Consider the following 25,399-nt stretch of genomic DNA (forward strand, 5'->3'; position numbering starts at 1 on the left):
CTAGCTCAACAATGTCCCTTTACCTGGAATGACTAAAATCACCAGTTATCTTTTGCTGCATTAGACCATGTTTTGAAGCTCAATCAAAATTTTTATCTCCAACAAATATTGAATTAGCTTTACTCATGTAAATAGTTAAAATAATCACTGTTAAAAGTTTAAGTTTTTCTAGAATTAAAACTTATTGTCTGAGTTTAAAACAAGTGTTATGTTCCGTGGAATGCAGGAAATAGAATACATTTCTCCTTTTCAGCAATCAATCTCCCATCTTTCTACTACTCTATTGCTTTAATACCCTCATTCATTGCTATACAATAATTGCTAAGTATATATACATATAATTACATGTATCAAGACCTACAATAACATTATATACATCAACAATACATGTTGCCTGCATAGATTTTTTGATGCCTTGGCACCTAGTACACTAAGTCACTAACTAGGTGCCTATTTAAGTTTATGGCATCATAACGTAACCTCCGTGGAGACCTTATCACTTGCCTTGCCTACTTTGGTACATAGGCAATGCCTTAACAACTATGCTCCTGATATGGCAGTTTTACTAATGTAGAACCAAATATTCCATGTTAAGCCTTCATTTATCAATTCTCCAGGGAAAACTGGAAGTAAAAGACTTTGACATACGAAAAGAGGCAGGTGGGGCCTATAGAGCAGTTGAGAAGGATTTGAAGGCTAATGTATCAGAGAATTACCTTGAAATCCATCTTTTTTGGGCTGGAAAGGGTACTTGTGCTATACCTCTAAATGGTTATTATGGATCACTAATTTCAGCCATCAGTGTTACTTCTGGTAATATATCACAAATTAACAGCTGAACTTTGATTTAAAATGTCTACCTATATGCATTAAAGTGCAATTGTTCTAATTATTGTTCACAATTTTTTTGTTAGATTTCGTACCAACTGTAAGTGGCCTTCCACCAACAACTACAACAAAGAAGAAAAAGACTGGCTTGATTGCTGGTATTACAGTTGCTGCTGTAATTGCAAGCTCAATGTTAGCTTTCACGATCTTTTTCTTGAGAAAGAAGAGGTTAAACACCAATAATGATGAAGGTAATGTTAATTTCAGTATTGGTAATATATGGGTCTTGTTAGTCTTTTCTTAGTCCTAGTTGGGTGTCTTATCCAAGAAAAATTTAAAGGTTCATCTAAATCTAACTGACTAGTCACATTTAAATCAGATTATATCCATTTTCTGATTCACAACTTGGTGTAAATATTCTCATTTGGTTTAAGTTTGGAAGGTTGCACTCTAAAACAGGGACCTTATCCTAGAGACCATTTATTTGGGTTCATCAAATTTTGCTTGCTGTTGGTAAAAATAAATTGGTGGTATTAGAGAAAAATGATATAAATACCTTCAAGAAAATTCGTGGTAGAATTTTGAACTTCAATAAATATTTGCAGAGATTCAAGCAATAGGTTCCAAGGCTACTATTTTCAGTTATGCTGATGTGCGAAGTGCTACAGAAGACTTTGATCCTAAAAACAAGCTAGGAGAGGGAGGATTTGGACCTGTTTACAAGGTAAGATATAATGAACTGACAAACTGTGTGATAATTTAACATCATGATCAAAAGACTTATTTGCTCATACTTAAGATAAAAAAAATGGTTAGTTAGGACTGAAAAGCTTCACCAATGGACACATTGGTCTTATTTCTTATAGTGGATCAGGACAAGTAATTTTGTCTATATGTATTAAATCTATGAATAGTTGATATAGGAAAAATGCTGGTGATAGAAAATAGTGTTTGTATCAATATGTATGTCTATGAATATGTATTGCATGGGTCTGTGCATGTGTATGGGAATGGATTTGGTACTTGCATGTTTTGTTTGTTTTTTCTTTTTCTTTTTGATAAGTAAACAAACTATATTTTAAGAGGGAGAGGATCCCTCAAGAAGATAATCACAAAATCTATAATTCTAACTTAATATGGGTTGTGTCGAGCGATACAAAAAGATATAATACTACAAAATCCTTGTCCCCATGGTTGCTGAAATGATGACAGGAAACTCCAAAAAACTCTTTGCAATTGCAAGCGTAAAATATAATGTTGCGGAAAACCCAAGAAAAACAGATTCAAATGGCACCCAAAATGAAAGAAAAAACAGAGATAAAAAGAAGCAAGCAAAGAGAACACACAAATTTATGTGGTTTGGCTTATAGCCTACATCCATGGGTGAAGGAGGAGCAGAAATCTACTATATAGTCAGCAATGGATAAGGAATACAGAGTTGTGCACTCACAACCTTACTCACAGAAAACCCTAAACCCCAAATACACCCAAGGTCTCACTCTTCTCTCACAAGACAAAAACTAAGTATATAAGAGAGAAAACCCCCGAAATACATAACTCCTTTTATAGGTTTAGCAGCCCAAGCCCTACGCTTCCACCACAAACCACCATGAAATTTTGCCTTCGGGTGTTTCTCAAATTAATTCGGAGCAGATTCATGAAGCGGCTTGCCACAAAGAATTCATGGCACAAACATAACATATAATTAGCATTTCCATCTTGGCTATCAGCACATTTCCATCTTCCTTCAAATATTCTGCTATTGCATTCCAACCATAATGTCCAACAGACATCTTCAGGTGTCAACTGCCCCAAGGCCCTACTCCTTTTACTTAAGCCTTGCAAGGACCAGGCAACCAGGAAGAGAACAATGATTCCAGGTCCTTTCAGAGTGGCCCATATGCACCCAAATAATCTTAAGAAATAAGTCCAAATGCTGTAAGACTCCTTGCAGTGGATCAAAAGATGGTGCAGACTCTTCCATTAGTCTACAAAGATAGCAACAATTATCCAACACAATTCTCTTGGACACCATATCCAAGGTACATCATCTCCCTGATGAGCCAACAACACCTTGTTAAATGGCTTGACTGTGAATATCCCTGACTGTTCAGCATTCCTCTTTCCTCTATTCTGTGACTGTACTTGAGGCATCTCTAGGTTCAGTTCCTCCATGAAGACCAAAAGTTCATCTATCTCCCAGTCATGTAGACTTCTTCTGAGTTTTGTTGCTTAAACAACTTAGTCATCCGTCACTTCATAATAATCCTTGATTGAGGCATTTCTATCCATAGTTGTAACAAAAATTTGAGGGTAGACTTGGGATAAGGATCCCTAACCACACCAAACATCAGGCCAAAATTTCACACAGTCTCCTTGACTCAATATTGAAAGAGGGACTTCCTATGACCTGTAAGAATTCATTCTGATTTTCATAATTCCTGTCCAAAAACTCAAGCCATATGAGCTTTGGGTGGGGGCACTTCCCAACCAAAGCCACTATCACCATACTTATGAATTAGATTCCTCCAAAGATCTCTTTATCATTTCCATTATCTCCATAGCCCTTTTCTTAAAAGTACTCTATCCATGAAGCTTAGAGATCTTATGTTCAGTCCGCCCTTGTTTTGGGGAAGGCAGATTAACAAGATATAAAATGCAGCTTCTTCTCCTCATTCAGGCCATCCAATAGGAAGTCCCTCCTTATCTTTTACAGTGATTGAATAACTGAGGTAGGGGCTCAAAAGATAGATGAAAAATAAATGGTCAAATTCAATACTGCAGTTTGAATCAAAGCCAGTTTACCACCTTTTGACAACTAGCCTCTTTTCCATCCTGCTAACTTTCTTCTTACTCTTTCAATCACTGGCTCTCATAGTTATTTGGCCTTGTATTTGGCTCCTAAAGGGAGACCGAAAATTTTAGATACTTGGATGTAAGTGTGCTTTTACATCCTAAAGTTTGCTGCCAATTCATCAATTTTTGGAACATCCTCAACTTCAAACAGTTCATTTTTTTGAATGTTTATTCCCAAAACTGCTTCAAATCATATCGGTAGGCATCTCATAAATAGAATATTGGAACACCTAGAATGGGAGAAGAAGATTAAGTCAGAAATTAAAGGAGGACAATGACATTGCTATCATTCTAAATTTTAGATCGTTGAATGTTATCACCTCAACCGTCCTATTGGTCAGCCTACTTGGAGCTTCTGTGACAATAATAAAAAAAGGGTGAGAGAGGACCTCCCTGCCATAGACCTCTCCCCCCTCAAAAGAATCCAAAGGGGTTCTATATACTAAGATTGAGAATCTATCTGTAGAGAGACACAACAATCCAGCTCCTCCATCTGATAATGAAACCCAGTTTATGCAACTAGTCTAGGAAATTCCTTTGGATATGGTCATACACCTTCTCCATGTCCAATTTACCAATCACCCCAGGCTCACTTTGTTTTCTTCTTCAACCAATGAGTATGTTTGTTATTAGTAAACCATCCAGGAAATGATTTTCCTCTACGAATCCCCTTGCGGTGGAGAGATGATTTTAGGACCTGTAGTCCTTCCTAAGCTGATTGGCCAAAACTTTGGTGATTAGTTTATAGAACCAATCACACTAATGGACCTGTAGTCCCTTAATTCAACAACTCCCTGAAGCTTTGGAGCTAGTGAGATGGTGGAATTGGCTGCATTGCAATTTCAGCATTATCATGGAACTCCTATAGAACCTTCATGAAGTTATTCTTTAGGAACTTCTGGCACTTTCTATAAAAGGCCACCAGGAACCAATATGGACTTGGGGATTTGTTCCATTTTAGATGTTTATAGGCTTGTAATACCTCTACTTGATGCAGCAGCATGCACTTGGTTAGAGTTTGAGCCTCTTTGGAGACCCAAAAAGAAGTTAACAGATTTGAGGAAAAGGAAGAAATTGTTTGAATAAGGCTTTTGGCCTCATTCTCATCTAGAAGGAAATTTACAGAAGAATTGGTGAAAACTAAAAGTGGGGTCTACTTAGATTTTGTTATCTTGAAAGACATACTATTTATAGTAATTCTCACAACTACTCTTTGTAGTTGGATTAGGAAAATGTTGTTTAGGAGTTGGAGTCCTTATTTAAGTGTCCTAATGGGTTAGTTATGGATTTGTCTTAGTTCTAAAGCATTTAGGAGTTATCTTGGGTCAATTTCGTAACCCAAATTGGAGTCTGAAAGGGGAAATCTGAGTTAACAAATTGAATAAATAGTCATTGTAATTGGATTCAAGAAGAGTGATTTAATGAAATAAAGATTGGTTTAGTGAATTCTGCTTGTTGCCGGAAGTTTTTTTTTTCTTTCCCCCTCTTTCTTTCTCTCTCTATTTCTTCTTGTAAGTGATCTCTCTTTGCTGTTCTCCCTAACAGCAAGAGCTCACCTCTTTCTTCTAATTTCGTACTCATTCTTTGGTGCACAACAAGAACCCTATTTTCTTTTCCCTTCATATTTTTCATCTCTAATCACCCCCACAGCCCGCCACCATATCCTAAATTAGTGGGACCCTTACCCATCCTATATCACTACCTCAAAACTTTTCTCCAAGATGTCTCTTGTCTTTATCTGATATTCAGTTGAAAGCCATCCTTCTAGCTTTGCTCTAGTTATATCATGGGCATAGTTCTTTTAGAAGTCCATGATGGCCCAACAACATACCTCCCTTTTATCCTAATAATGATGCTCCCCGACCTGAAATCTGGAAATGATATTACATCTCCTTTTTGCATTTGCAATCTTATGAAAGAAGGCTGCCACCTTTGTTGAGCCATTGAATCCTTGACTTTTGACAGCATGAGATTTCCTCTATATTGGCTTAGTCTCGTATATTCATCTCTTGCAGTCTCCCTCTGAAACCTTTCTTCCGCTGATAATTCACTAATTCCCTCATCATCCAGCTCACTGATTCTAGCCAAGGATTTGGTACTAGGTAATTTGGAGAATTCTAAGAAAACTAGGAATCTTCCATGTGATAGAATGGTTGGGGTCCAAAAAGGGTCGAAAATGCTGAACTCACCATCCTCTCTATTTATGAGGAAAATTTCAGCCTAAAAGCCAATTTCCACATCTCCAAATTACACCTTTCTTATAGGACTGATATTACTTGGGGGAAAGCTCCAATACAGAGGTTGTGTGCGCTGTAAGGTCCAACATGGAATCGGGGGGCGGGGGGACACATGACCAATCCAGAGAGTCCCCTATCTGGTGATAGTTTTGATCAGAAATATCATCCCTCCATGTGGCAGAAAAAGGTAGTGTCATCCAGACCAGAACCTTACCAGATCAGGCTACCTTTCCTTGCCACATGTATGCCCATAAATACAATGCATGTGTTTGGTTATAGCTGGCTCTCTATTAAAGTCTCAAGCTGGTTATAACGGAGACCTTGGAACAAGCCTAACCTTCACCAGGGTTGGCAGAGGTGGAGCTTTTCTCTCTTTTTTTTTTCAGGGGGGAGGGGGATAGACATGGATGGGGCCATGAGGGGGCCCCATGGGGGAGGAGAACCAAGTGGGGAGGGTTGGGAGGGAAGTGGTTTACGGGAAAATGCATATGCCATACTTATCTTAGGATCATATATTTTGTATGAAGTTTGAAATGTATGAGGAAAAATGTAAACAGCAATGCTTCATGATTTGTTGTCTTTGATGATAAAAGAGAAAAAAAAGAAAAAAAAATGTAAACAGTAGAAAAAAGAAAAAGAAATATATTCCCAGTTTACCAAAGGAAAAAAGAAAAAGAAAAAGAAAAAGAAAAAGAAATATATTCCTAGCTTACAAACGGAAAAAGAAAAAGAAAAGAATATCCACTTCGTTAGCTTTAGGGATGTCAATTGGTTGGGCTTGGTACAGGTCTGACTCAACACGAACCCAACCTAAAATAAACTAGCCAACCCAAAGTAACTTTGACCTTAACCCAACTTGGTTGAACAAGGATGAAAAATTGAACCTACTCCGACCCATTACACATATAATACACCGATAATTGATTAGTTATACAAATGTTTCAATATTGCAATGTCAACAAGTTGGCCACTTTAACCTGACCCGCTGACATCCCTAATGAGCTTAAATATGAGTCAATTAAACATAGATAAAATGACTTCTATTACCCCTCATCATGAAAAGTAATTATGAAGACAAGATCACCTTCATTCTCACACCATTCGTAACAGGTGCTTGGTTATTCTTCATATATTTAGTCTTCTTTCTCGTTTCTTGCTTTATAATTTTTGTGAGCTTAGGAGCTGTATTCGAAGTAGTAGAGAAGAGAAGAAGACCTCTGAAATGCTGTGAATGTCGAACTAAATAGCTCAGTCGACAATACTGTTATTTATATTAGAATGTAGTACAATGATACATGGAATTACTGGAATGCCCCTGATTAGTGATGGGACACCCAGACAACTTAAAACATTAAACAGGCTTAGGCCCATTAACACAGGCCCAGTACAGCATAACTTAAACTTAAGTATAGGCTAATAAGAACTCTTATCAGCCGAACAGTCATACATAAAGAGACTTCAATCCAACACTCCCCCTCAAGCTAAGCATGGATATCAATCATGTTTAGCTTGCCAAGTATGTCCTTGAACTTTGCTGCTGCCAGCCCTTTAGTCAATACATCTGTAATTTGCATCTCAGATGGAGTATAAGGCACACAGAGTTCACCCGAGACAATTCTCTCTCTAACAAAGTGTCGATCAATCTCAATATGTTTTGTCCTGTCATGCTGCACGGGATTGTTGGCAATGTTGATGGCAGCTTTATTGTCACAATATAGCCTGAGAGTACCTTCAACCTTAATGCCAAGCTCATTAAGAAGAGTTCTGAGCCATAAGAGTTCAGCAACCCCATGGGCCATAGCTCGATATTCTGCTTCTGCAATTGATCTAGCCACTACATTCTACTTCTTACTGCGCCATATGACCAGGTTTCCTCCCACAAATGTATAGTAACCTGAGGTTGATTTTCTATCTCTAACAGACCCAGCCTAATCTGCATCAGTGTAGGCTTCAATTTCAAGTTTACTGTTTTTTATGAATAGAATTCCCTTCCCTAGGCAAGTCTTCAAGTACCTGAGAATTCTTTCAACTGCTCTCATGTGAGAGATCTTTGGTGAGTGCATGAATTGACTGACAACATGCACTACATAGGCAATATCTGGACGAGTAAGGGATAAGTATATCAACTTTCCTACCAATTTATAGTATCTCTCTCTATCACAGTAGTCCTCACCCATTGATTCTTGTAGGCCATGGTTCTGTTCTATTGGAGTGTCTACTGGCCTACATCCCATCATGCCTGTTTCCTCTAGGAGATCTAGCACATATTTCCACTAACATATGTAGATTCCTTCTCTTGATCTAGCAACTTCAATCCCAAGAAAATATCTCAGATTTCCCAAGTCTTTGATCTCAAATTCTGAAGCTAGGAACTCCTTCAGTCTCTTTATCTCTTCCAAGTCATGCCCGGTAATCACCATATCATCCACATAAACAATGAGTGCCGTAAGCCTGCTATCCTGTCTCCTTGTAAACAAGGTATGATTTGCACCACTCTGAGTGTACCCCACTTTCTTCATGGCCATACAAAGTCTCTCGAACCAACATCATAGCCTGGTGGAGGTTCCATGAATACCTCTTCATGAAGATCACCATTTAGGAAGGAATTCTTCACATCCAGCTGATGAAGTTCCCATGAGAAATTTGTTGCTAGTGACAATAGAACCCGGATTGTGTTGAGCTTTGCTACTGGGGCAAAGGTTCCTTTGTAGTCAATTCCTTCCTTTTGAGTAAATTCCTTTGCCACAAGTCTGGCCTTGTACCTCTCGATTGACCCATCCTCCCTGTGCTTTACTGTAAATACCCACTTGCACCCAACAGTGCCCTTCTCCTCTAGCAGGTTCACTAATTCCCAAGTTCTTGCTTTCATTAGGGCTTTCATCTCTTCATTCATAGCTTCTTTCCACCTTGGATCAGATGCTGCCTCTGAGTACCTAGAAGGAACACGTACAGAGGAAAGAACAGACACAAAGGAGTGATAGGCAGGAGATAAATGTGAGTAAGAAACAAAATCAGCTATGGGATGCTGGGTGGTACAAGAATGGACAGGCTTACGAAGAGCAATAGGAAAATCCAAATCCGAAGTATGTGAGTCAGAATTACCTTGAATTGCAGAGACAGATTGATCTGAGTCCAACTAGTTGCAGTCATGAGGTTGAGAGCCCTTTTTCCTTCTGTTGTATGTAAGTATCTCCTTCTATTGCCTACTGGAATCTTCAGGAGCATCTGCTGCATCAGGAGGAGTAGCTGGCACATTTGGAGCCTTACTAGGTTGACCCAGAATGTCACAGCTAGGAGTAGTGGAAGGTGATGGAAGACCTGAGTCAGATAGGGGAACAAAAAAGGAGGGAGAATGAAATCCTCTTCTAATCCACTAGTCTCCCCCTGAAGAGGATTCTGAGAAGACTGGAAATAGGGTTGAGACTCAAAAAAGACTACATCTCTGGTGACATACTTTTTCTTGGAGATAGGATCATAACACTTGTACCCCTTTTGTGTAGGAGAGTACCCCAAAAATATTCCCTTTGTAGCCTTGGGATCCAGCTTGGTTTTCTTTGGATCCTTCACATGTATGAAACATATACAGCCAAAAACCCGTGGGGGAAGAGGAAATTCTAGAAGAGTGGGATACAAAACAGAGAAAGGGGTCTTCATACCCAATACCTTAGATGGCATCTGATTTATCAGGTATGGTGCAGCGAGTACAGCTTGAGACTAGTATTGCTTGGGCACTTTGTGCTGGAATAGTAGGGCTCGAGTTGTCTCCAATAGACGTCTGTTCTTGCGCTCAGCAACTCCATTTTGCTGAGGGGTATTAGCACAGGATGATTGGTGTAACATGCCAGCATCTTCAATGAATGAGTTCAGGGATTTTTCAAAGTATTCAGCAGCATTGTCTGACCGGAATTGCTTAATCTTCTTATCAAATTGTGTTTCAATCATCTTGCAAAAAGCCATAGTTATCCGTGGTACTTCATCTCGTCCTTTTAATAGATAAATCCATGTGCACCAAGAATAATGGTCAATAAAATTGATAAAGTAACGGAAGCCATCAATGGAAACAATGGGTGAAGGTCTCCAAACATCAGAATGAACCAAATCAAAAGGAGCTTGAATTTCATTACTGGAAGTTGGATACACTGTTCTACATTGTTTTGACATTTGACACACATCACAAATTAAACTCTGACTTGGAATGCCCTTAAACAATTCGGGAAACAACATTGCTAATGAAGAGAAAGACACATGACCTAGCCTAGCATGCCACAGGTGCAGCCTAGCTATTGACTCCACACTTTCCGGACTAGTAGCAGCAGAAGCTTGTAGGGCTGAGCCGATGTCTGCATCAAAATAGTAGAGGCCTCCATACTCATGACCACTCCCAATCGTTCTCCTCGTCAATCTGTCCTGGAAGACACAATGAGTAGGGAAAAAAGTTATACTGCAGTTCAAATTTTTTGTAAGCTTTGAAACAAACAAAAGATTTGAGGTAAGACTAGGAACACGTAGGACTGATTTAAGAGAGAGGTCCTTGCTTAGGTTAACCACCCCCTTGAAAGAGATGGTGGAGAAAGACCCATCAGCCACTCTCATCTTATCTTGGCCAGACAACAAATGATATGAAGAGAATAAGGAGGACATATGTGTCATATGGTCAGTTGCACTAAAGGCAGAGATTGTACCTGATCTGGCAAGAGAGGTGGAAGCAAAATAATTGTTTTTTAGATGGGCTAATGCCCGGCTGAGAACCTCTACCTCACTAGCCGTGAAGCCCAAAGTACCAGCTCCAGAGGAGTCAGCAACCTGCCCTATGGAGGAAGAAGACACTGTTGGAGTACTTTGTGAGTTGTCACCACTGTTGTTGTTGGTGGCAAGATTGCCACTTGCCGTATGACCCTTATGTTGTCTCTTGTCCTTTCTCAATGCAGCTGGCTTCAGATGAGGATACATGACCCAACATTTTTCTTTTGTATGTTTCTCACCACCACAGTGGGTGCACTTGAGGGACTTCTTGTCTGGATATCTGTTTCCCTTAGTGGAGACTAGGGCTGAATGTTCTCCAGATAGTTCAGTTGACTGTGTCTGAGAGTCAACTTGCATCTCCTTTCTCCTGACTTCTTCATTTCTCACTAGGTAATAGACATGGTGTAGCTCTGGCAATTCATCTCCCTAGAATTTGTGACCTTATACCCTCATACACTGGGTCTAGGTCAGCCAGAAACATGAAGGCTCTACTCTCTTCAATTTGCTTATCATGTCTCTCCTTGTCCTTGGCATTTTCCCAATCCAATATCAAGTGATGATCAAGCTCTTCCCAAAGGCCTTCCAGAGTTGCAAAGTATGTTGCAACCGTCATATCTCCTTGCCTTAGAGCTGCAATGTCTTGGTTCAATCTGTAGATTCTAGCATTATTCTTCTTCTGGCCGTAGATCTAGATACCTTTTCCCAAATCTTAGCAGTTGTAGGGAAATGATGAACAGTTCTGGCAACCCGAGGAGTCATGGAGGCCAGCAACCAAGACATGACTGTGGCATTTTCCTTACGCCACACGGCATGCTCAGGACTGCCGACTTCAGGTTCCTTCTTGTCCCCATGTAAATAACCTGTGAGATCACGGGAAGTAATGAAAAGCCTTGCTGAGATGGACCACTCTCTGAAGTTATACTCATCCAGCAGCACACTTGTAATCTGCAAGCTGTGCAGATTAGGGTTTTCCAGGTTTGAGAACCTTGCGGCAGGTCTGTTATCTCTAGAGGAAACTTCTCCGGATAGTGAGGACATCCTGACTTCAGTCCTAGAGTAGATGGCTCTGTTTAGAGCTGGCCGAAGTGTTCACAGTGCTGGACAATCAGGTGCTGGTAGGTCGCTAGGTAGACTTCACTTGAGCTGAAGCAGTTCGTGTACAGCAGCAAGTGAGAGGTTCTGGGCTGATAACCGACCTGAAATTAGGGCTCTTTACCACTGTGCCGTGCAAGTCTTGCTGGAGCTTCGAAGCTGCAACTGTAGAAGAAGCTCTCTCCCTTTCGGCTAGTGCTAGGACTGCTGAAATCAGTCCTCAACTAGGTCTGTCCTATATAGACCTCTCTTAGTAGCCAAATAGCTACTATTTGCTGGAAATAACCTAATAGGACATCTGCTTCTGGGTCTTACTTCCCTTGAGCCCTACAACCAAGGGAAACCCTAGGTTCGAACTTGCTTTGTTCTCTTACAACCCTAGGTTTTCACTGCAGCAACCTAGAAAAGAAGAAAGAAGATGAAAAGACAGCAAGAGAAGAGAGAGTGCGCCGGCTGAAACCAGGGAGAAGCTAATGCTCTGATACCATGTGAGCTTAGGAGCTGTATTCGAAGTAGTAGAGAAGAGAAGAAGACCTCTGAAATGCTGTGAATGTCAAACTAAATAGCTCAGTCGACAATACTGTTATTTATATTAGAATGTAGTACAATGATACAAGGAATTACTGGAATGCCCCTGATTAGTGATGGGACACCCAGACAACTTAAAACATTAAACAGACTTGGGCCCATTAACACAGGCCCAGTACAGGATAATTTAAACTTAAGTATAGGCTAATAAGAACTCTTATCAGCCGAACACTCGTACATAAAGAGACTTCAATCCAACAATTTTCTTAGATATCTTTCTTCACCAGATATTATTTACATTGCTTTCCATAGATATGTACTTAGCAATTATACATGTTCCTTTTGCTGACTTGTGTACTATTTCCCAGGGAACACTTGCTGATGGGAGGGTTGTTGCTGTGAAGCAACTTTCAGCAGTATCTCACCAAGGAAAGAGTCAGTTTGTAACAGAGGTTGCTACAATATCTGCAGTGCAACAACGCAACCTTGTGACTTTGTATGGATGCTGTATTGAGGGAGATAAAAGACTCCTAGTTTATGAGTATCTTGTAAACAAGAGCCTTGATCAAGCACTCTTTGGTATAAATCAGTTGCAGAACTCTGTACTTTCTCATCTATGATCTCAATAAAGTTCTTTGTGTGGACTCATGGTATACTTTGAAAAATCATGTTTATCCAACTGCTGTCACTACTTTGTAGGGAAGTGTGCTATATATCTAGATTGGAAGACCCGCCATGAAATATGCTTGGGGACGGCGAAAGGTCTAGCTTATCTTCATGAGGAATCAAGACCTAGAATTATACACAGGGATGTCAAAGCAAGTAACATTCTTCTTGGTGCTGATTTGAACCCAAAGATATCGGATTTTGGTTTGGCCAAGTTGTATGAAGACAACATGACCCACCTCAGCACTCGTGTTGCAGGAACAATGTAGATCTCCTCTAATCATTCAATTGCATTATTCTTTCCATGCTACTGTTTTTTTTTCTTTCTTTTCTATATTTTTCTGTAATATATATAAAAAATAACCTCAGACTTGGTTTGATGTCTTTGAAGTGGCTATCTTGCACCAGAGTATGCCTTGCGTGGGCATCTGACAGAGAAGGCTGATGTATTTGGATTTGGAGTTGTTGCTCTGGAGATCCTCAGTGGGCGGCCAAATTCTGACCCAAGTTTAGATGAAGAGAAGTTGTACCTTCTTGAATGGGTATGAAAATTAGCAAATGATATACTAATCATTGTTGTATGCCAGCAAAATTTATATGGTACTTGATCCCTTCTCAACATAACCATTTTCTTTAATCTTGTAGGCATGGAATCTACATGAAAAGAATTGCGACTTGGAACTGGTTGATCCAAAATTGAATGAATTTGATGAAGAAGAAGCTCGTCGAGTTATAGGAGTAGCTCTCTTGTGCACTCAGGCATCGCCAACGCTTCGTCCATCCATGTCACGTGTTGTGGCCATGCTTTCAAGAAAGACTGAAGTGAGTGCTGTTACAAGTAGACCTGCTTACTTAACCGATTGGCAATTTAGTGAAATCACCAGCAGCTTTGCAACTAGCAATTCCTCTACATGTATCCCAATATCAACATCACCAAATCCAAGCATTATTCCTTTTTCAAGCCCCTCTCCACCAAAAGGTGCTGAATCATTACTCCATGATATCGTTGAACAAGATCCAAAGTCCACAAACGTATGATGGTCCAATGCACTTTATAAAAATACTAGCTCAAGCCGACTGCATTGCATAAGTGAGATAAATGAGTGCTTTGGGGCTTCAAAAAAGAGAAAAAAAAGGATAAATGAGTGTTTTGTATTGGGGGATGTCTTCTTTCATGGTAGTTCCTCTTTTGTTTTAATGTATTAATTATATATCCATTGGTTGCCTCATTAAGGCTCCTTGGCTCCCCTCTCTGCCCTTTTGGAGATTGGCTGTTTGTATTTTCTTTTTTCTTTTTTTTTTGTCACTTCCAATAAGATCTCTTATTACTGATCCAAGAAAAACAAATATGAGAGAGAAGTCGTTTTGAATGACAAAATAAGATGACAAATTTGACAATGTCCGATTATATTATTATCTTCTTGGACAGGAAAACCCAGATCTTGTTTTCCACATAAATTCCAAATGTACTTGGTATCCAAATGTTAAGCCACAATTAGGCTAGGATAAAACCAATAGTAAATTTCTGAGGGAGTAAGGTAGCTTTTAAAGTAAAAATTAGTTCTTGAAAGAATTGTTCCAAGCATGTAATTCAGTAATTGTAGTCTCTTCCTTTCAACTTTTAAGCGATGGGAGAGCCAGATGTAACAAGATTAGTGCACGAGTAAAATTGAAATAGAGGTATTGTTTCTAAAATACCTAAGCAGGTTCTTAATGTTGTCAAGAAGGACGAATCATGCTTCAGTCATCCCATGGGGTTTCTCTCAAAACATTGATGATGGCAAAAGCTTCTCTGTACTGTGTTTGATTGGCATGGAGAGAGATTGGTAGATGAAAACAAGTTGACAACCAAGGAATGAAGTCTGGAACTTGTGTTTGGTTTGATAGGAAATGAGAGAGAAACAGAAAAGTGAAGGCGAAATTCTCAAGGAGTTTCACAGTTAGGACCCTTTATTACCCTTAACAAACTCACGAAATCACTCATGAAACTATGCTCGAAAACAATCTTAGATCCTAATCAGATGTTATAATCTTCCTTGTCTGAGAGAGCATTTCATGAAGGAAATAAGTATACTGACCCCCCACTGAATGGGGCTAAATTATATCTGGAACAGCACTGTTGTGTTGCAAGTTCACCTTATTAAAACCTCGTAAGGCCACCTCACTGAAGCCTCACGAGGTTGCTATGCTAAAACCTTGCGAGATCACCTCGCTTATTGTTTAGGCCCTTCCCTGTGAGCATGACCTTAGTCTTTGTTAGAGTAGTGAAGTTGACTCCTAGCCCCTGGCCACTGCCAAACCGACCCACAAATGAAGATCACACTAAGAAACCACCAAATCTTGATAGCCAAATCATGTGATTGATTCGACCAAGCTGTCAGTTTCCCTTTTGAGCTTCTAGGTGTCTGATTGTTTTAATTACCCCTTTGTCCATTTCAGTGTTTAGGCGTCAAATTGTAATTTCTTTCTATTTGGATTATATATAAGGTAGGCCAAGTTTGTATCATATAAGCTGAATTTTGAAGAATACTTTTGCTGAAATTTGTTTCATCTCCTTTCTTCCCTCGCTTTGGACTTGTTACTAAGCTACAAAGGCCAAACCCTTAGCATCTCCTATGTGAGTAGATACTAAGGTCACTTCCCTAAATGAGATGCAAAACCAAGAGGCTAGTGCTACGCTACTACTCCAACCCTGACTGTTGCAATGCTTTGTTGCCACCGATTGTTCTTGAGAGACTTACTCCATTTAGAAACTACTGACCACAACAGTTAGGCTATTTAAATGCCCAAAAACCATCCAACCCACTAGCTTCATTTACCAGTTCATACCAAAACTAGACCAATTTGGTTTGATCTGTTCTACCTAGCTATGCAATTTTCCTAATAAAAAGAGCAGGGTCAGGTTATTTGAATACCCGCAGGTCATCCACCTGCTAGCTTCAATTACCAATTCATACTGAACTGGACTAATCCAGTTTGATTGGTTTGACTTGGTTATGCAGTTTTAAAAACAAAAATAGCAAATAAGGGATTTTTTTGCTAAAAGATAATTTTATTAATTAGAAAATAACAAGAAAAGTCAAAAAAGGGAAGATAAAGAAAAAAATATTAACAATTTTGTTAATAGACAAGAGAACAATAACATAAAGGAATTTATCCAAAAAAATAAGAAAATAAAAAACAATAGAAACTTAATTTTTTTGTTTAATTGATCAAATAAGAGAAATTTTCATTAAAAATAACAGAAATTTTTAACATATTAAAAATAATATTTATTGAGAAAATATTAAAAATTAGAAAGTAACAAAATAGTAAAAATAAGGAAAAATTAAAAATTAGCAAAACTTACTATACATGTTTAACTTATTAATTAAAATAAATTAAATAACTTAGTGATATTAATTACTTACTATAAAATTAGTAAATTAATTTTATAAAATTTATAAAAAATTAAAATTAATAATAATAAATTAAAATATAAAAAACAATAAATATATCAATAGACTTAACAAAAAGTATATTATTAGTTAACATGCTTTTGTTAAAATATTAATTTCACTTGATTATATTTTCGTAGAAATATAATTCCCAATAGAAGAAGAAAGTGGAAGAAGAAATGAACTAGGGGCTTAAAAATCGCTATGCATCAAGAAGATGAAGTTCATGGGTCGAGTTATTTAAATACTTGAATCATCCCACCCACTAACTTCAATTACCAAATTATACCAAATAGGACCAATTTGGTTTGAATGGTTCAACCCGGTTAGGCAATTTTCAAAACAAAAAGAGCATGGTAAGGTTATTTTACCCAAAAACCATCCACCCACTAGCTTCAATTACTAGTCGATACCGAATTGGACTGATATGCTTTGATAGGCCCAACCCGATTATGCAATTCTGAAAACAAAAAGAGCAAACAAAGGAAATTTTCACTAAAAGCAACTTTGTTAATTAGAAAATAACAGAAAAATCAGGAAAAGTAAGGAAAGATAATGGGAAAATTATTATTAATTTTGTTAATAGCTAGGAAAAATGATAAAATAAGGAAAACTTTCTAAAAATTTTGAAATAACAAAAAAAATTAGAAACTTGATTTTTTAATTAACTGCTAAAATAAGAGAAAATTTCACTAAAAATGATAGAACTTTTTTAAAAGTAATATTTATGGAGAAAGTATTAAAAAACAGAAAGTAACAAAAAAACAAAAATAAGGGAAAATTAAAAACCAACAACTTACTTTACATGATTAACTTATTAATTAAAATAAATTACATAATTTAGTTTTATTAACTTACTCTAAAATTAGTAAAATTTTGAAAAAAAATAAAATTTAAATTATTAATACTTATTAACATAATAAAGCACATAAAAAATGTTAATAAACTTAGCAAAAATTATTTTTGATGTAGGGTAACCTGGCCCAGCCCATTACGGGCTGGAGGGCCCAGCCCACAGATGCCAGCCAGGGTCCCAGTCTAGCATGGCGGGGGCTACCCTGCTCCCCTCATCTGGAGCCAATAGCGGAGCGCTCCAGCGTCCCCGCTTCTCCCGCTAATTGCCCTTGTATGGAGCTCATCGGGGGCATCCATCTCCACCAACCTCCAAGCAGTTCAAGTATAAATACGGGGTACTCCCCCTCCAGGTAAAGGATCCCTAAATAATAGCTCTAACTCTAAACTTAAGTGAAGGACCTTACCTCTTGTGAGCCTAGTGCATACGAGCACCCTCTTTAGAGCCCTCGTCTGCATCAGATCCCTCTCTTCAACCCCCATACTAACTTGACCAATAGATCCTCTACCTCGGGTTCTTACCCGGGGCCTCTGACATCTACTGTCTTGCAGAACCTCAGACTACCAGGGACTTCACAGCTCTCGACCTCGGCACACCTCCTCAGAATCCCTCAAAGCCTTCGACTAGCCTTCAGATCTCAAGAGTGTTTTTACCTTATTGCCCTCGACCAATCTGAGTAGCAACAATTGGTGTCGTGTGTGGGAAACATTGCTAAGACGATCCCTTGAAACTCTACAAACTTGAAATCTCCTAAGCTTTGATCACCATTGTACGAAGAGCCAGGAACACTCAGAACCTGGTTACGAGTGAACAGTTCTAGGCCATCCTCAACCGCCTGGAGTACCTCATGCAACATGTGGAACAAACCTACCCCCAAGCAGGAGGTCCCTCCCGAGGCGACCGCCCTGCCGGGGTGTTAGATCACCATGGCCGACATGACCATGTCGAGCCCTCAGCACTTGGCCTAGCTGACTCCCGATGGGCCAAGTCTGGCAGCAGCTGACCTGTCAGCCTGCTATGAAGGAATGAAGGACCTCCCAGCTAAAGGGAGGAAGAGCTGGCATGGTCCGAAGACAGCCGCTAGCATTCTGAGCAACACCATCGCCACCAAAGTGAGAACCCCCAGGACGAGGGCAGGCACCTCGGTTGTCGTAGCGCCCACTCAAGGGCCGAGGGCCGACGTCGCGCCTCTCCCGCACCGGTCTCAAACATCCGAAATGTCTTGAATGACCGCCATGCCAGAAAGGAGGTGTGCGGTCCTGTCTCAAAGAATTCCGGAGTTTATGCGGATCCCCACCATGCCCGCGAAGGGATAAACGGGCGGCAAGCTCCACCCAACCCTCAGATTGCTAAGTTGTGAGCTGAGCTCGGGGCCATCAAGGATGAGTTCTGCCAAGTTCTAGAGAGCCGAGCTGACGCCTCAGCCGACCAAAGCAATCCGACAAGGAGAATGGATGCCTTCACCTTGGATATCATCTTCGAGCCTCTCCTCCAACACTTTAAGGCCCCTACATTGGAAATGTACAATGGCACCTCAGACCCTGACGACCACCTGGAGAGCTTCAGAGTGCTCATGTTACTTTACGGGTATTCTGACGCCTTGACGTGGCAGACTTTCCACGCCACCTTCAGAGGAGCTACCCATTGTTGGTAGGGACAAAGCCCAAGCAGGTGACAATGATGAACGAGTTCTTGGTCATGAGGATCGACTTGCCCTACAATGCAATCATGGGGAGACCGACCCTTCACGCGCTAAGGGCAGCCACCTCCTCATTTCACCTCGCCCTCAAGTTCCCCATCGAGCATGGCGTCGGAGTTGATCGAGGGGACCAGCAAGCAACCCACCAGTGCTATGTGGCAGCACTGAAAGGAAAGAACGAGGAAGCACTGCCACTAGAGGGCTTTGACCTCAGGGAGGAACCAGCGAGCCCAGGACCTCGTCTCGGTTCCCCTAGATAAGGCCGAGCTCGAGAAGATAGTAAACGTTGGGTCCAACCTTCCCCCTGAATGCCTATCCGAGCTAGTAAGTTTCCTCAAAACTAATGCCAACATCTTTGCTTGGTTCACCGTTGATATGCCTAGAATTGACCCATCTATCATCACTCATAGGCTGAGCGTGGACTCATGCTCTAGGCCAATTTGGCAAAAGAAAAAGAACTTTGCACCAGAGCGATGGAAGGCCATAGGAGAGGAAGTTGATAAGCTACTCGACGCCAGCTTTATCTGAGAGGTACATTACCCTAACTGGTTGCCATATGTGGTTTTGGTGAAGAAGGCTAACGGGAAATGGCGGATCTGTATTTACTTCACAGAATAGACCACCTCGCCGACACCACTTTAGGGTACGAGCTACTCAGCTTCATGGATGCCTTGTTTGGATACAACCAAATAAAGATGCACCTAGAGGATAAGGAGAAGACCTCATTCATCACCGAGCACAACATTTACTGCTATAAAGTGATGCACTTTGGCCTTAAGAATGCAGGGCCACCTACCAACATATTGTCAACAAGGTGTTTAAAAATCAAATGGGGAGGAACGTCGAAGCCTATGTGGATGATATGGTGGCAAAGTGCCTGAAAGCCGATATGCACACCTTAGACTTGGCCGAGACCTTCAACACCTTGTGGAAGTTCAACATGAAACTCAATCCCAGCAAGTGTGCCTTCGGTGTCATTTCAGACAAATTCTTAGGCTTCGTCGTTACTCAAAGAGGCATCAAGACCAACCTTAACAAAATACAAGCCATACTGGACATGGCACCCCCTCGGTCGGTGAAGGAGACTCAGAGACTCACTGGCCGAATAGCTGCTCTCAACTGCTTCATGTCGAAGTCGGCCGACCGCTACCTTCCTTTCTTCTGCACCATCAAAAAGTTGAAGAAATTTCATTGTACGAAAGAATGCTAGTGCACCTTTGACGAGCTAAAGGTCTACCTCACCTCACCTCCCCTCTTTGCTCGGCCAGCTCCAGGAGAGACCCTCTATCTATACCTATCGGCTGGGGATGAGGTAGTCAGCTCAGTGTTGATAAAAGAAGACGGAATGTAGAAGCCGATATACTACATCAGCAAGGTCCTCTGTGATGCCAAAACCAGATATCCCGAAGTGGAGAAATTGGCCTTCGCCTTGGTGGTCTCAGCTCGAAAGCTCAGGTTGTACTTCAAGCTCACACTATAACGGTCCTGACAAACTAGCCCCTTAGGGCTGTCCTCACTAAACATGAGACCTTAAGGTGCCTGACTAAATGGGCCATCGACTTGTCTGAATTTGACATACAGTACTTGCCGAGGCCTGCCATCAAAGCACAAGCCCAAGCAGACTTAGTAACAGAATGCACCTTTAGTCGAGCCCTTGGCCAAGCCCCTGAAGATGCTGAAGGGGATTGCCTAGTCGAGGGGACTCACACCAAGTGGACACTCTTTGTGGACGGTTCATCCAACGCCAAAGGAAGCGGTGCAAGCCTCATCCTTCTCACCCTAGACAATGCAGTCATGGAGTATGCGCTAAGGTTTGACTTCTTATCATCCAATAATGAAGCTAAGTACGAGACCCTCCTCGCTGGTTTGCAGCTTGCTAGTGACCTCTACTCCTTACATGTCGAAGCCTTCAACGACTTGCAACTGGTGGTGAACCAAGTCAATGGCAAGTACGAGGCCAGAGAGCAAAGCATGTCCAAGTACCTTGTCAAAGTCCAAGAACTGGCCTACCACTTCCAATGCTTCTCCCTATAGCAGGTCCCACAAGCCGAGAACGCAAGAGCCAATGCCCTTTCTAAATTGGCAAGCACCTCGGCCGCACTGTCCGCATGGAGAAGCTAACTCGACCCTCTATAAAAGAAGCCCAAGTGCTCCCAATAGAGGCCAAACCGTCATGGATGGACCCTATTATCGATTTCCTATTGATAGAGTAGTTGCTTGATGACAGGAATGAAGCAAGGTGACTCTGACGTCAGGCAGCTCACTACACCCTACTGGAGGGAAAATTGTACAGAAGATCCTTCACCTTGCCTTACCTCCAATGCCTTTGATAGGAGGAAGGAGGGTACATGCTCCGAGAAATTCATGAAGGCATCTGCGGTAACCACCTCGGCGGCCGAGCGCTAGCCCAAAAATTGTGCCATCAGCCTTTTGGCCAACCCTTCATAAAGATGCAATCAAGCTGGTACGGAAGTGTGACTAATGCTAGAGACAAGCTAACTTGTGCCATCAGCCAACCACCACCCTCTCGGCTCTTAGTAGCCCCTAGCCCTTTGCCAAGTGGGGGATGGACCTCCTCGTCATCGCTATGGACTACTTCACCAAATGGGTAGAAGTCGAACCCCTGGCTACCATTACAGTTCAAGCAGTTCAAAGCTTATTCTGGAAGAACGTTATTTGTCGCTTCGGCCTCCCCTACATGCTAGTCACTGACAATGGGAAGCAATTTGACGACGCCAAGTTCTAGTAGTGGTGTACCTCCCTCAGCATCAAGCAATAGTACACCTTAGTGGGCTACCCCCAGACAAATGGCCTAGTCGAGGTCACCAATAGGATAATCTTGGATGGACTGAAGGATAGACTAGACCGAGCCAAAGGCTTATGGGCTAATAATCTAAACAGTGTCCTCTAGGCCTACCGAACCACACCTCGGACGGCCACGGGAGAGACCCCGTTCGGCCAGACCTACAATACAGAAGCAGTTATCCCAGTAGAGATCGGCCAGCTGACGCTCCGAACTGAAGCATACAACGAAGCTGAGAATAGTGAAGCACTTAGAGCAAACCTGGATCTACTAGAAGAAGCTCGGGAGTAGGCACAGATCAGGGTGGTTGCCTACCAGCAACGAGTGGCCCGTTACTACAACTTGAAAGTGAAAGAAAGACACTACCGAGAGGGAGACCTCGTCCTCAGGAAGGTGATGGTCCCCAAACTTGGAGTAGGAAAGTTGGGCCCCAACTGGGAGGGCCCCAACAGGATCAAGCAAGTCGTCGGCCCTGACACCTTTCATTTGGAACATTTAGATGGAAGACCTGTCCCTCAGACGTGGAACTCGGAGAACCTCCGGATGTACTACAAATGAGTGTAATTTTTTGATGAAGTAGTGAATGAATGAAGCAAAGTTCCTCTTCAACTCAAAGCTTAGCGCGTGTTCTCACTAAGTCTCTAAGACCCCTCAGCTTCGTGACTGGCCGAGATACACAGCCTCTCCCAAGGACCATGCGCTCGTGCCAGACTGTCGCTAGGGAATATTACTAATAGCAAACACCCTAACACCTTGCCAAATTACCCAGGATGGCTGAGGCCTCGCATGCCTCACTGCCTACCTCTACGGCCGATGGCCTCTTGGTCTTATACACTTAGCGCAATTAACTAAAAGCGGCCACCCCGACTAACTCGATGGTTTGCCTCGGTCCGAGACCCCGACCTCCTCAGAGCGTCATCTTGGCTTTGCCTAAGCAACCACGGGAGGAAGGGAGCCAGGCAATTTTCAACTCTACCTTAGCCTCTCCTCCACATTTCAGTAGGCCACCTCGGCCTTGCCTAAGTGAACACTTAGAAGGAATTAGGCCAAGTGAGCCACACTTCGGTTGCATAGCTCTACCTCGGCCTCGCCCTCCTAACAACCTAAGGCGTGTGTATAACGAGCCAGTACAAGCTACTTTTTGTATGTTCCCTGTGTTCTCATCGTTGGAAGGGGTAGGGACCCCTCGACGAAGAATAAAGAAAGAAGAAAGAAAGGGAGAGCACAATGCATAGAACAAAAGGAGCACAATGTACAAAAAAAATGCATGATTTTTTTATTAACTTCAAGTATTGAGCCTTTACAAAAAGTTTTACAGCCTCTTAGGTCGAACACATTTATAATCACAAAAAAAAGAGAGAGAAAGTAGAAAAGGCTAGAAGAGCCCTACTAAATGTTGCCACTAGTCAGAGGAGGGGGAGTAAAGACCTCGATGCCTTCGAAAACCTCATCAACAATCGCAACTGAAGCCAAAGGAGAGTCAGGGATCACCTTTAGCCCGTCAACATCGAACTCATGCATCACTTGTTGGATGGCCCTCTAAGTGTCCTCGATTCCATCTAGGTAGATCACAAAAGCATACTAGGCGAAGGCAAGCTGGTACTTGGCAGACCGCTTGAAAGCCTCTACCACTTCAGTCAGTCGCCTCTCGGCCTTAGACGCCTGCCTGTCCACCTCGACTGCCCGTTTCTCAGCCTCAGCCACCTGCTTGTCCTTCTCGGCTGCTCATTCCTCGGCCCGCCTCGCCCTTTGGCAAGACTCTATGGAGAGGCTATCGAGACGAGACCTCTCCTCCTTAGATGTCTTCAGCGCCTCCTGCAGCTTGTCGAGGCGAGCCTTTGCAGCCTTTAGGTCATCCTCCAGGGTCACCTGGAGCTATTGCTCATCCTTGTGGCAGCCTTGAACTTGTCCCGACTGCTCTCGGCAGTGGTAACCTTCACCTAGAGCTTCTCGTTAATCTTCTCCAAGTGCTCCAAGGTGAGGCCCATTTGATCTCATAGTCCGACGAAGTGGCGGCAGACCTGCATCAAGTGCCATCAGTAATGCCACAACAAAAGGGGGGGGGGGGGCAATCACGAAGAGAAAAAGGCAAGGAACGTACCTCAGCCATGTTGTAGAACCCCTCGTTGTAAATGAACTAGGGGTTGCTCTAGATCATCTCGAAGCAATCCCTTAGTAGAATGGCCCCGCTCATCAAGGCCTTCTCGACCCCCTTTTGTGTAATAGAATCCCCTCATGGACGGACCACTGGGGGCGGAAAACTATTGTGGGATGCTCGGCCTCTTCGGCAACCCCTTGGAAGGAAGTGGGGGCAGATGCGGTCCCCCCGGGGTGCCCCTTTGTAGGGGGCTTCTTTAGTGTAGCACCCACAGCATGGTGCTCTTGATGAGCCACCTTCATCGGCGACTGCCCCTTTGGTGTCCCCTTGGCTGGCCTCTTCTTCCCAGCCTCGGCCGCAGGAACCGGCCTTGTCTGACTAGCTTCGACCCCTTCCGCGGGCCTCTTCGCACGATCTGCCAGCCTCTTGTTGCCTTTGGTTGCCGGCTTCTTGTCATCTCCAGCCGCTGGCCTCTTGTCCTTGTCCCCTCGATTGATAGGGACTTGATGTGCGTTCCCCCTCAATGGAGGGGCGGGAACCCGATCGTTCCTTATAGGCTTTCCCTCGGTCAGGCCCTTCAGAGTTTTCCCTCCAGCCTTCTTCTGGGTCTGAGCCCTCTACTTGGCCCGTGCCTTCTCTACCAAGAGCTTCTTGGCGTCCATCGGTACCTTTGTAAATAAACAAGAAGGTGTCAGTATACCAAGCCGAAGACAAAGGGAACATGTTAAAAAAAAATTACAATACCTCTCCTACCGAGGGGAGCAAGACTAAGCCCCGCGAACACCAGCGGGAGCTCCTCCTCCACCAAGGGTTGGGCTGGACTCTCCCCAGAACGAGTAGGTGAGCTAGATCAGCAGCCTCCTCGTCCCGAAGCAGGGGGCACTCTTCTCCACCATCAGGCAAGCCTCTCCCCATCCCGATTTGAAAGACCAACCCTTGGGGCAAGATAGGAAGAAGAACTTACTCTTCCAATTGTGGACGGACGAAGGGCTGTCTATGGGCTTAGTCCTACGAGGCTGGAAATAGTAGATACTGGCCTCGGAAGTATGCTTCCTCGGCATGAACATAGCTTGGATGAGCTTGGGCGTCAGCTCCACCCCCTAAAGCCAAGGCACTACCAGCATGGCAACCATGGTCCTAAGAGCGTTTGGGTACTAATTGGCTGAGGGTGATCCCATACCACCTCAACAACTCGGAGATCATAGGGTGAAGGGGGAATCTAAGGCTGAACTAGAGGAAGTGTTGGTCGACGCAGATCTCCCCATCCTCGGGAGTCCACGGTCGATAACCTACATCGGGCACCCTAATGGTGTAAGTCCGAGGTATGAAGTACTGCCTAGCCAGGGACTTAATCTAATTCACATCTAGAGAACTATCAAACTTTGGACATGGAAGACCAGCCCTGGCCGCCCCTTGGGCAGCACTTTCGGCCACCATCCCCGGGGCAAGATCTGGGGTCTCCTCCCTCTCGGCTTAGGGGGACCCCTCCGGCTCCCTTGGCGTCACTGATGTAGCGCTCTCACAGGGAGGGTCACTGCCTCGGTGGCTTCCCTCGATAC

The 25,399-nt window shown here is 42.5% G+C and overlaps 1 protein-coding gene across 2 annotated transcripts in view; it reads left to right on the plus strand.

Moving 5' to 3' along the window:
• Positions 1–14,358, plus strand: part of LOC104609497 (putative LRR receptor-like serine/threonine-protein kinase At1g56140) — a 39,784-nt gene extending 25,426 nt beyond the window's left edge. For both annotated transcript variants that reach the window (XM_010275828.3, XM_088891545.1), the window contains 7 exons: positions 618–813; positions 915–1,079; positions 1,434–1,552; positions 12,653–12,863; positions 12,984–13,215; positions 13,342–13,492; positions 13,596–14,358. In XM_010275828.3, the coding sequence (XP_010274130.1) occupies positions 618–813; positions 915–1,079; positions 1,434–1,552; positions 12,653–12,863; positions 12,984–13,215; positions 13,342–13,492; positions 13,596–13,988 (1,467 nt within the window). In that variant the 3' untranslated portion in view covers positions 13,989–14,358. The remainder of the gene's footprint in view (positions 1–617; positions 814–914; positions 1,080–1,433; positions 1,553–12,652; positions 12,864–12,983; positions 13,216–13,341; positions 13,493–13,595) is intronic.
• Positions 14,359–25,399: the final 11,041 nt, after the last annotated feature.

This window comes from Nelumbo nucifera, chromosome 7, assembly GCF_055504915.1.
Source record: "Nelumbo nucifera cultivar China Antique chromosome 7, China Antique-T2T, whole genome shotgun sequence".
Classification (NCBI taxonomy): domain Eukaryota; kingdom Viridiplantae; phylum Streptophyta; class Magnoliopsida; order Proteales; family Nelumbonaceae; genus Nelumbo; species Nelumbo nucifera.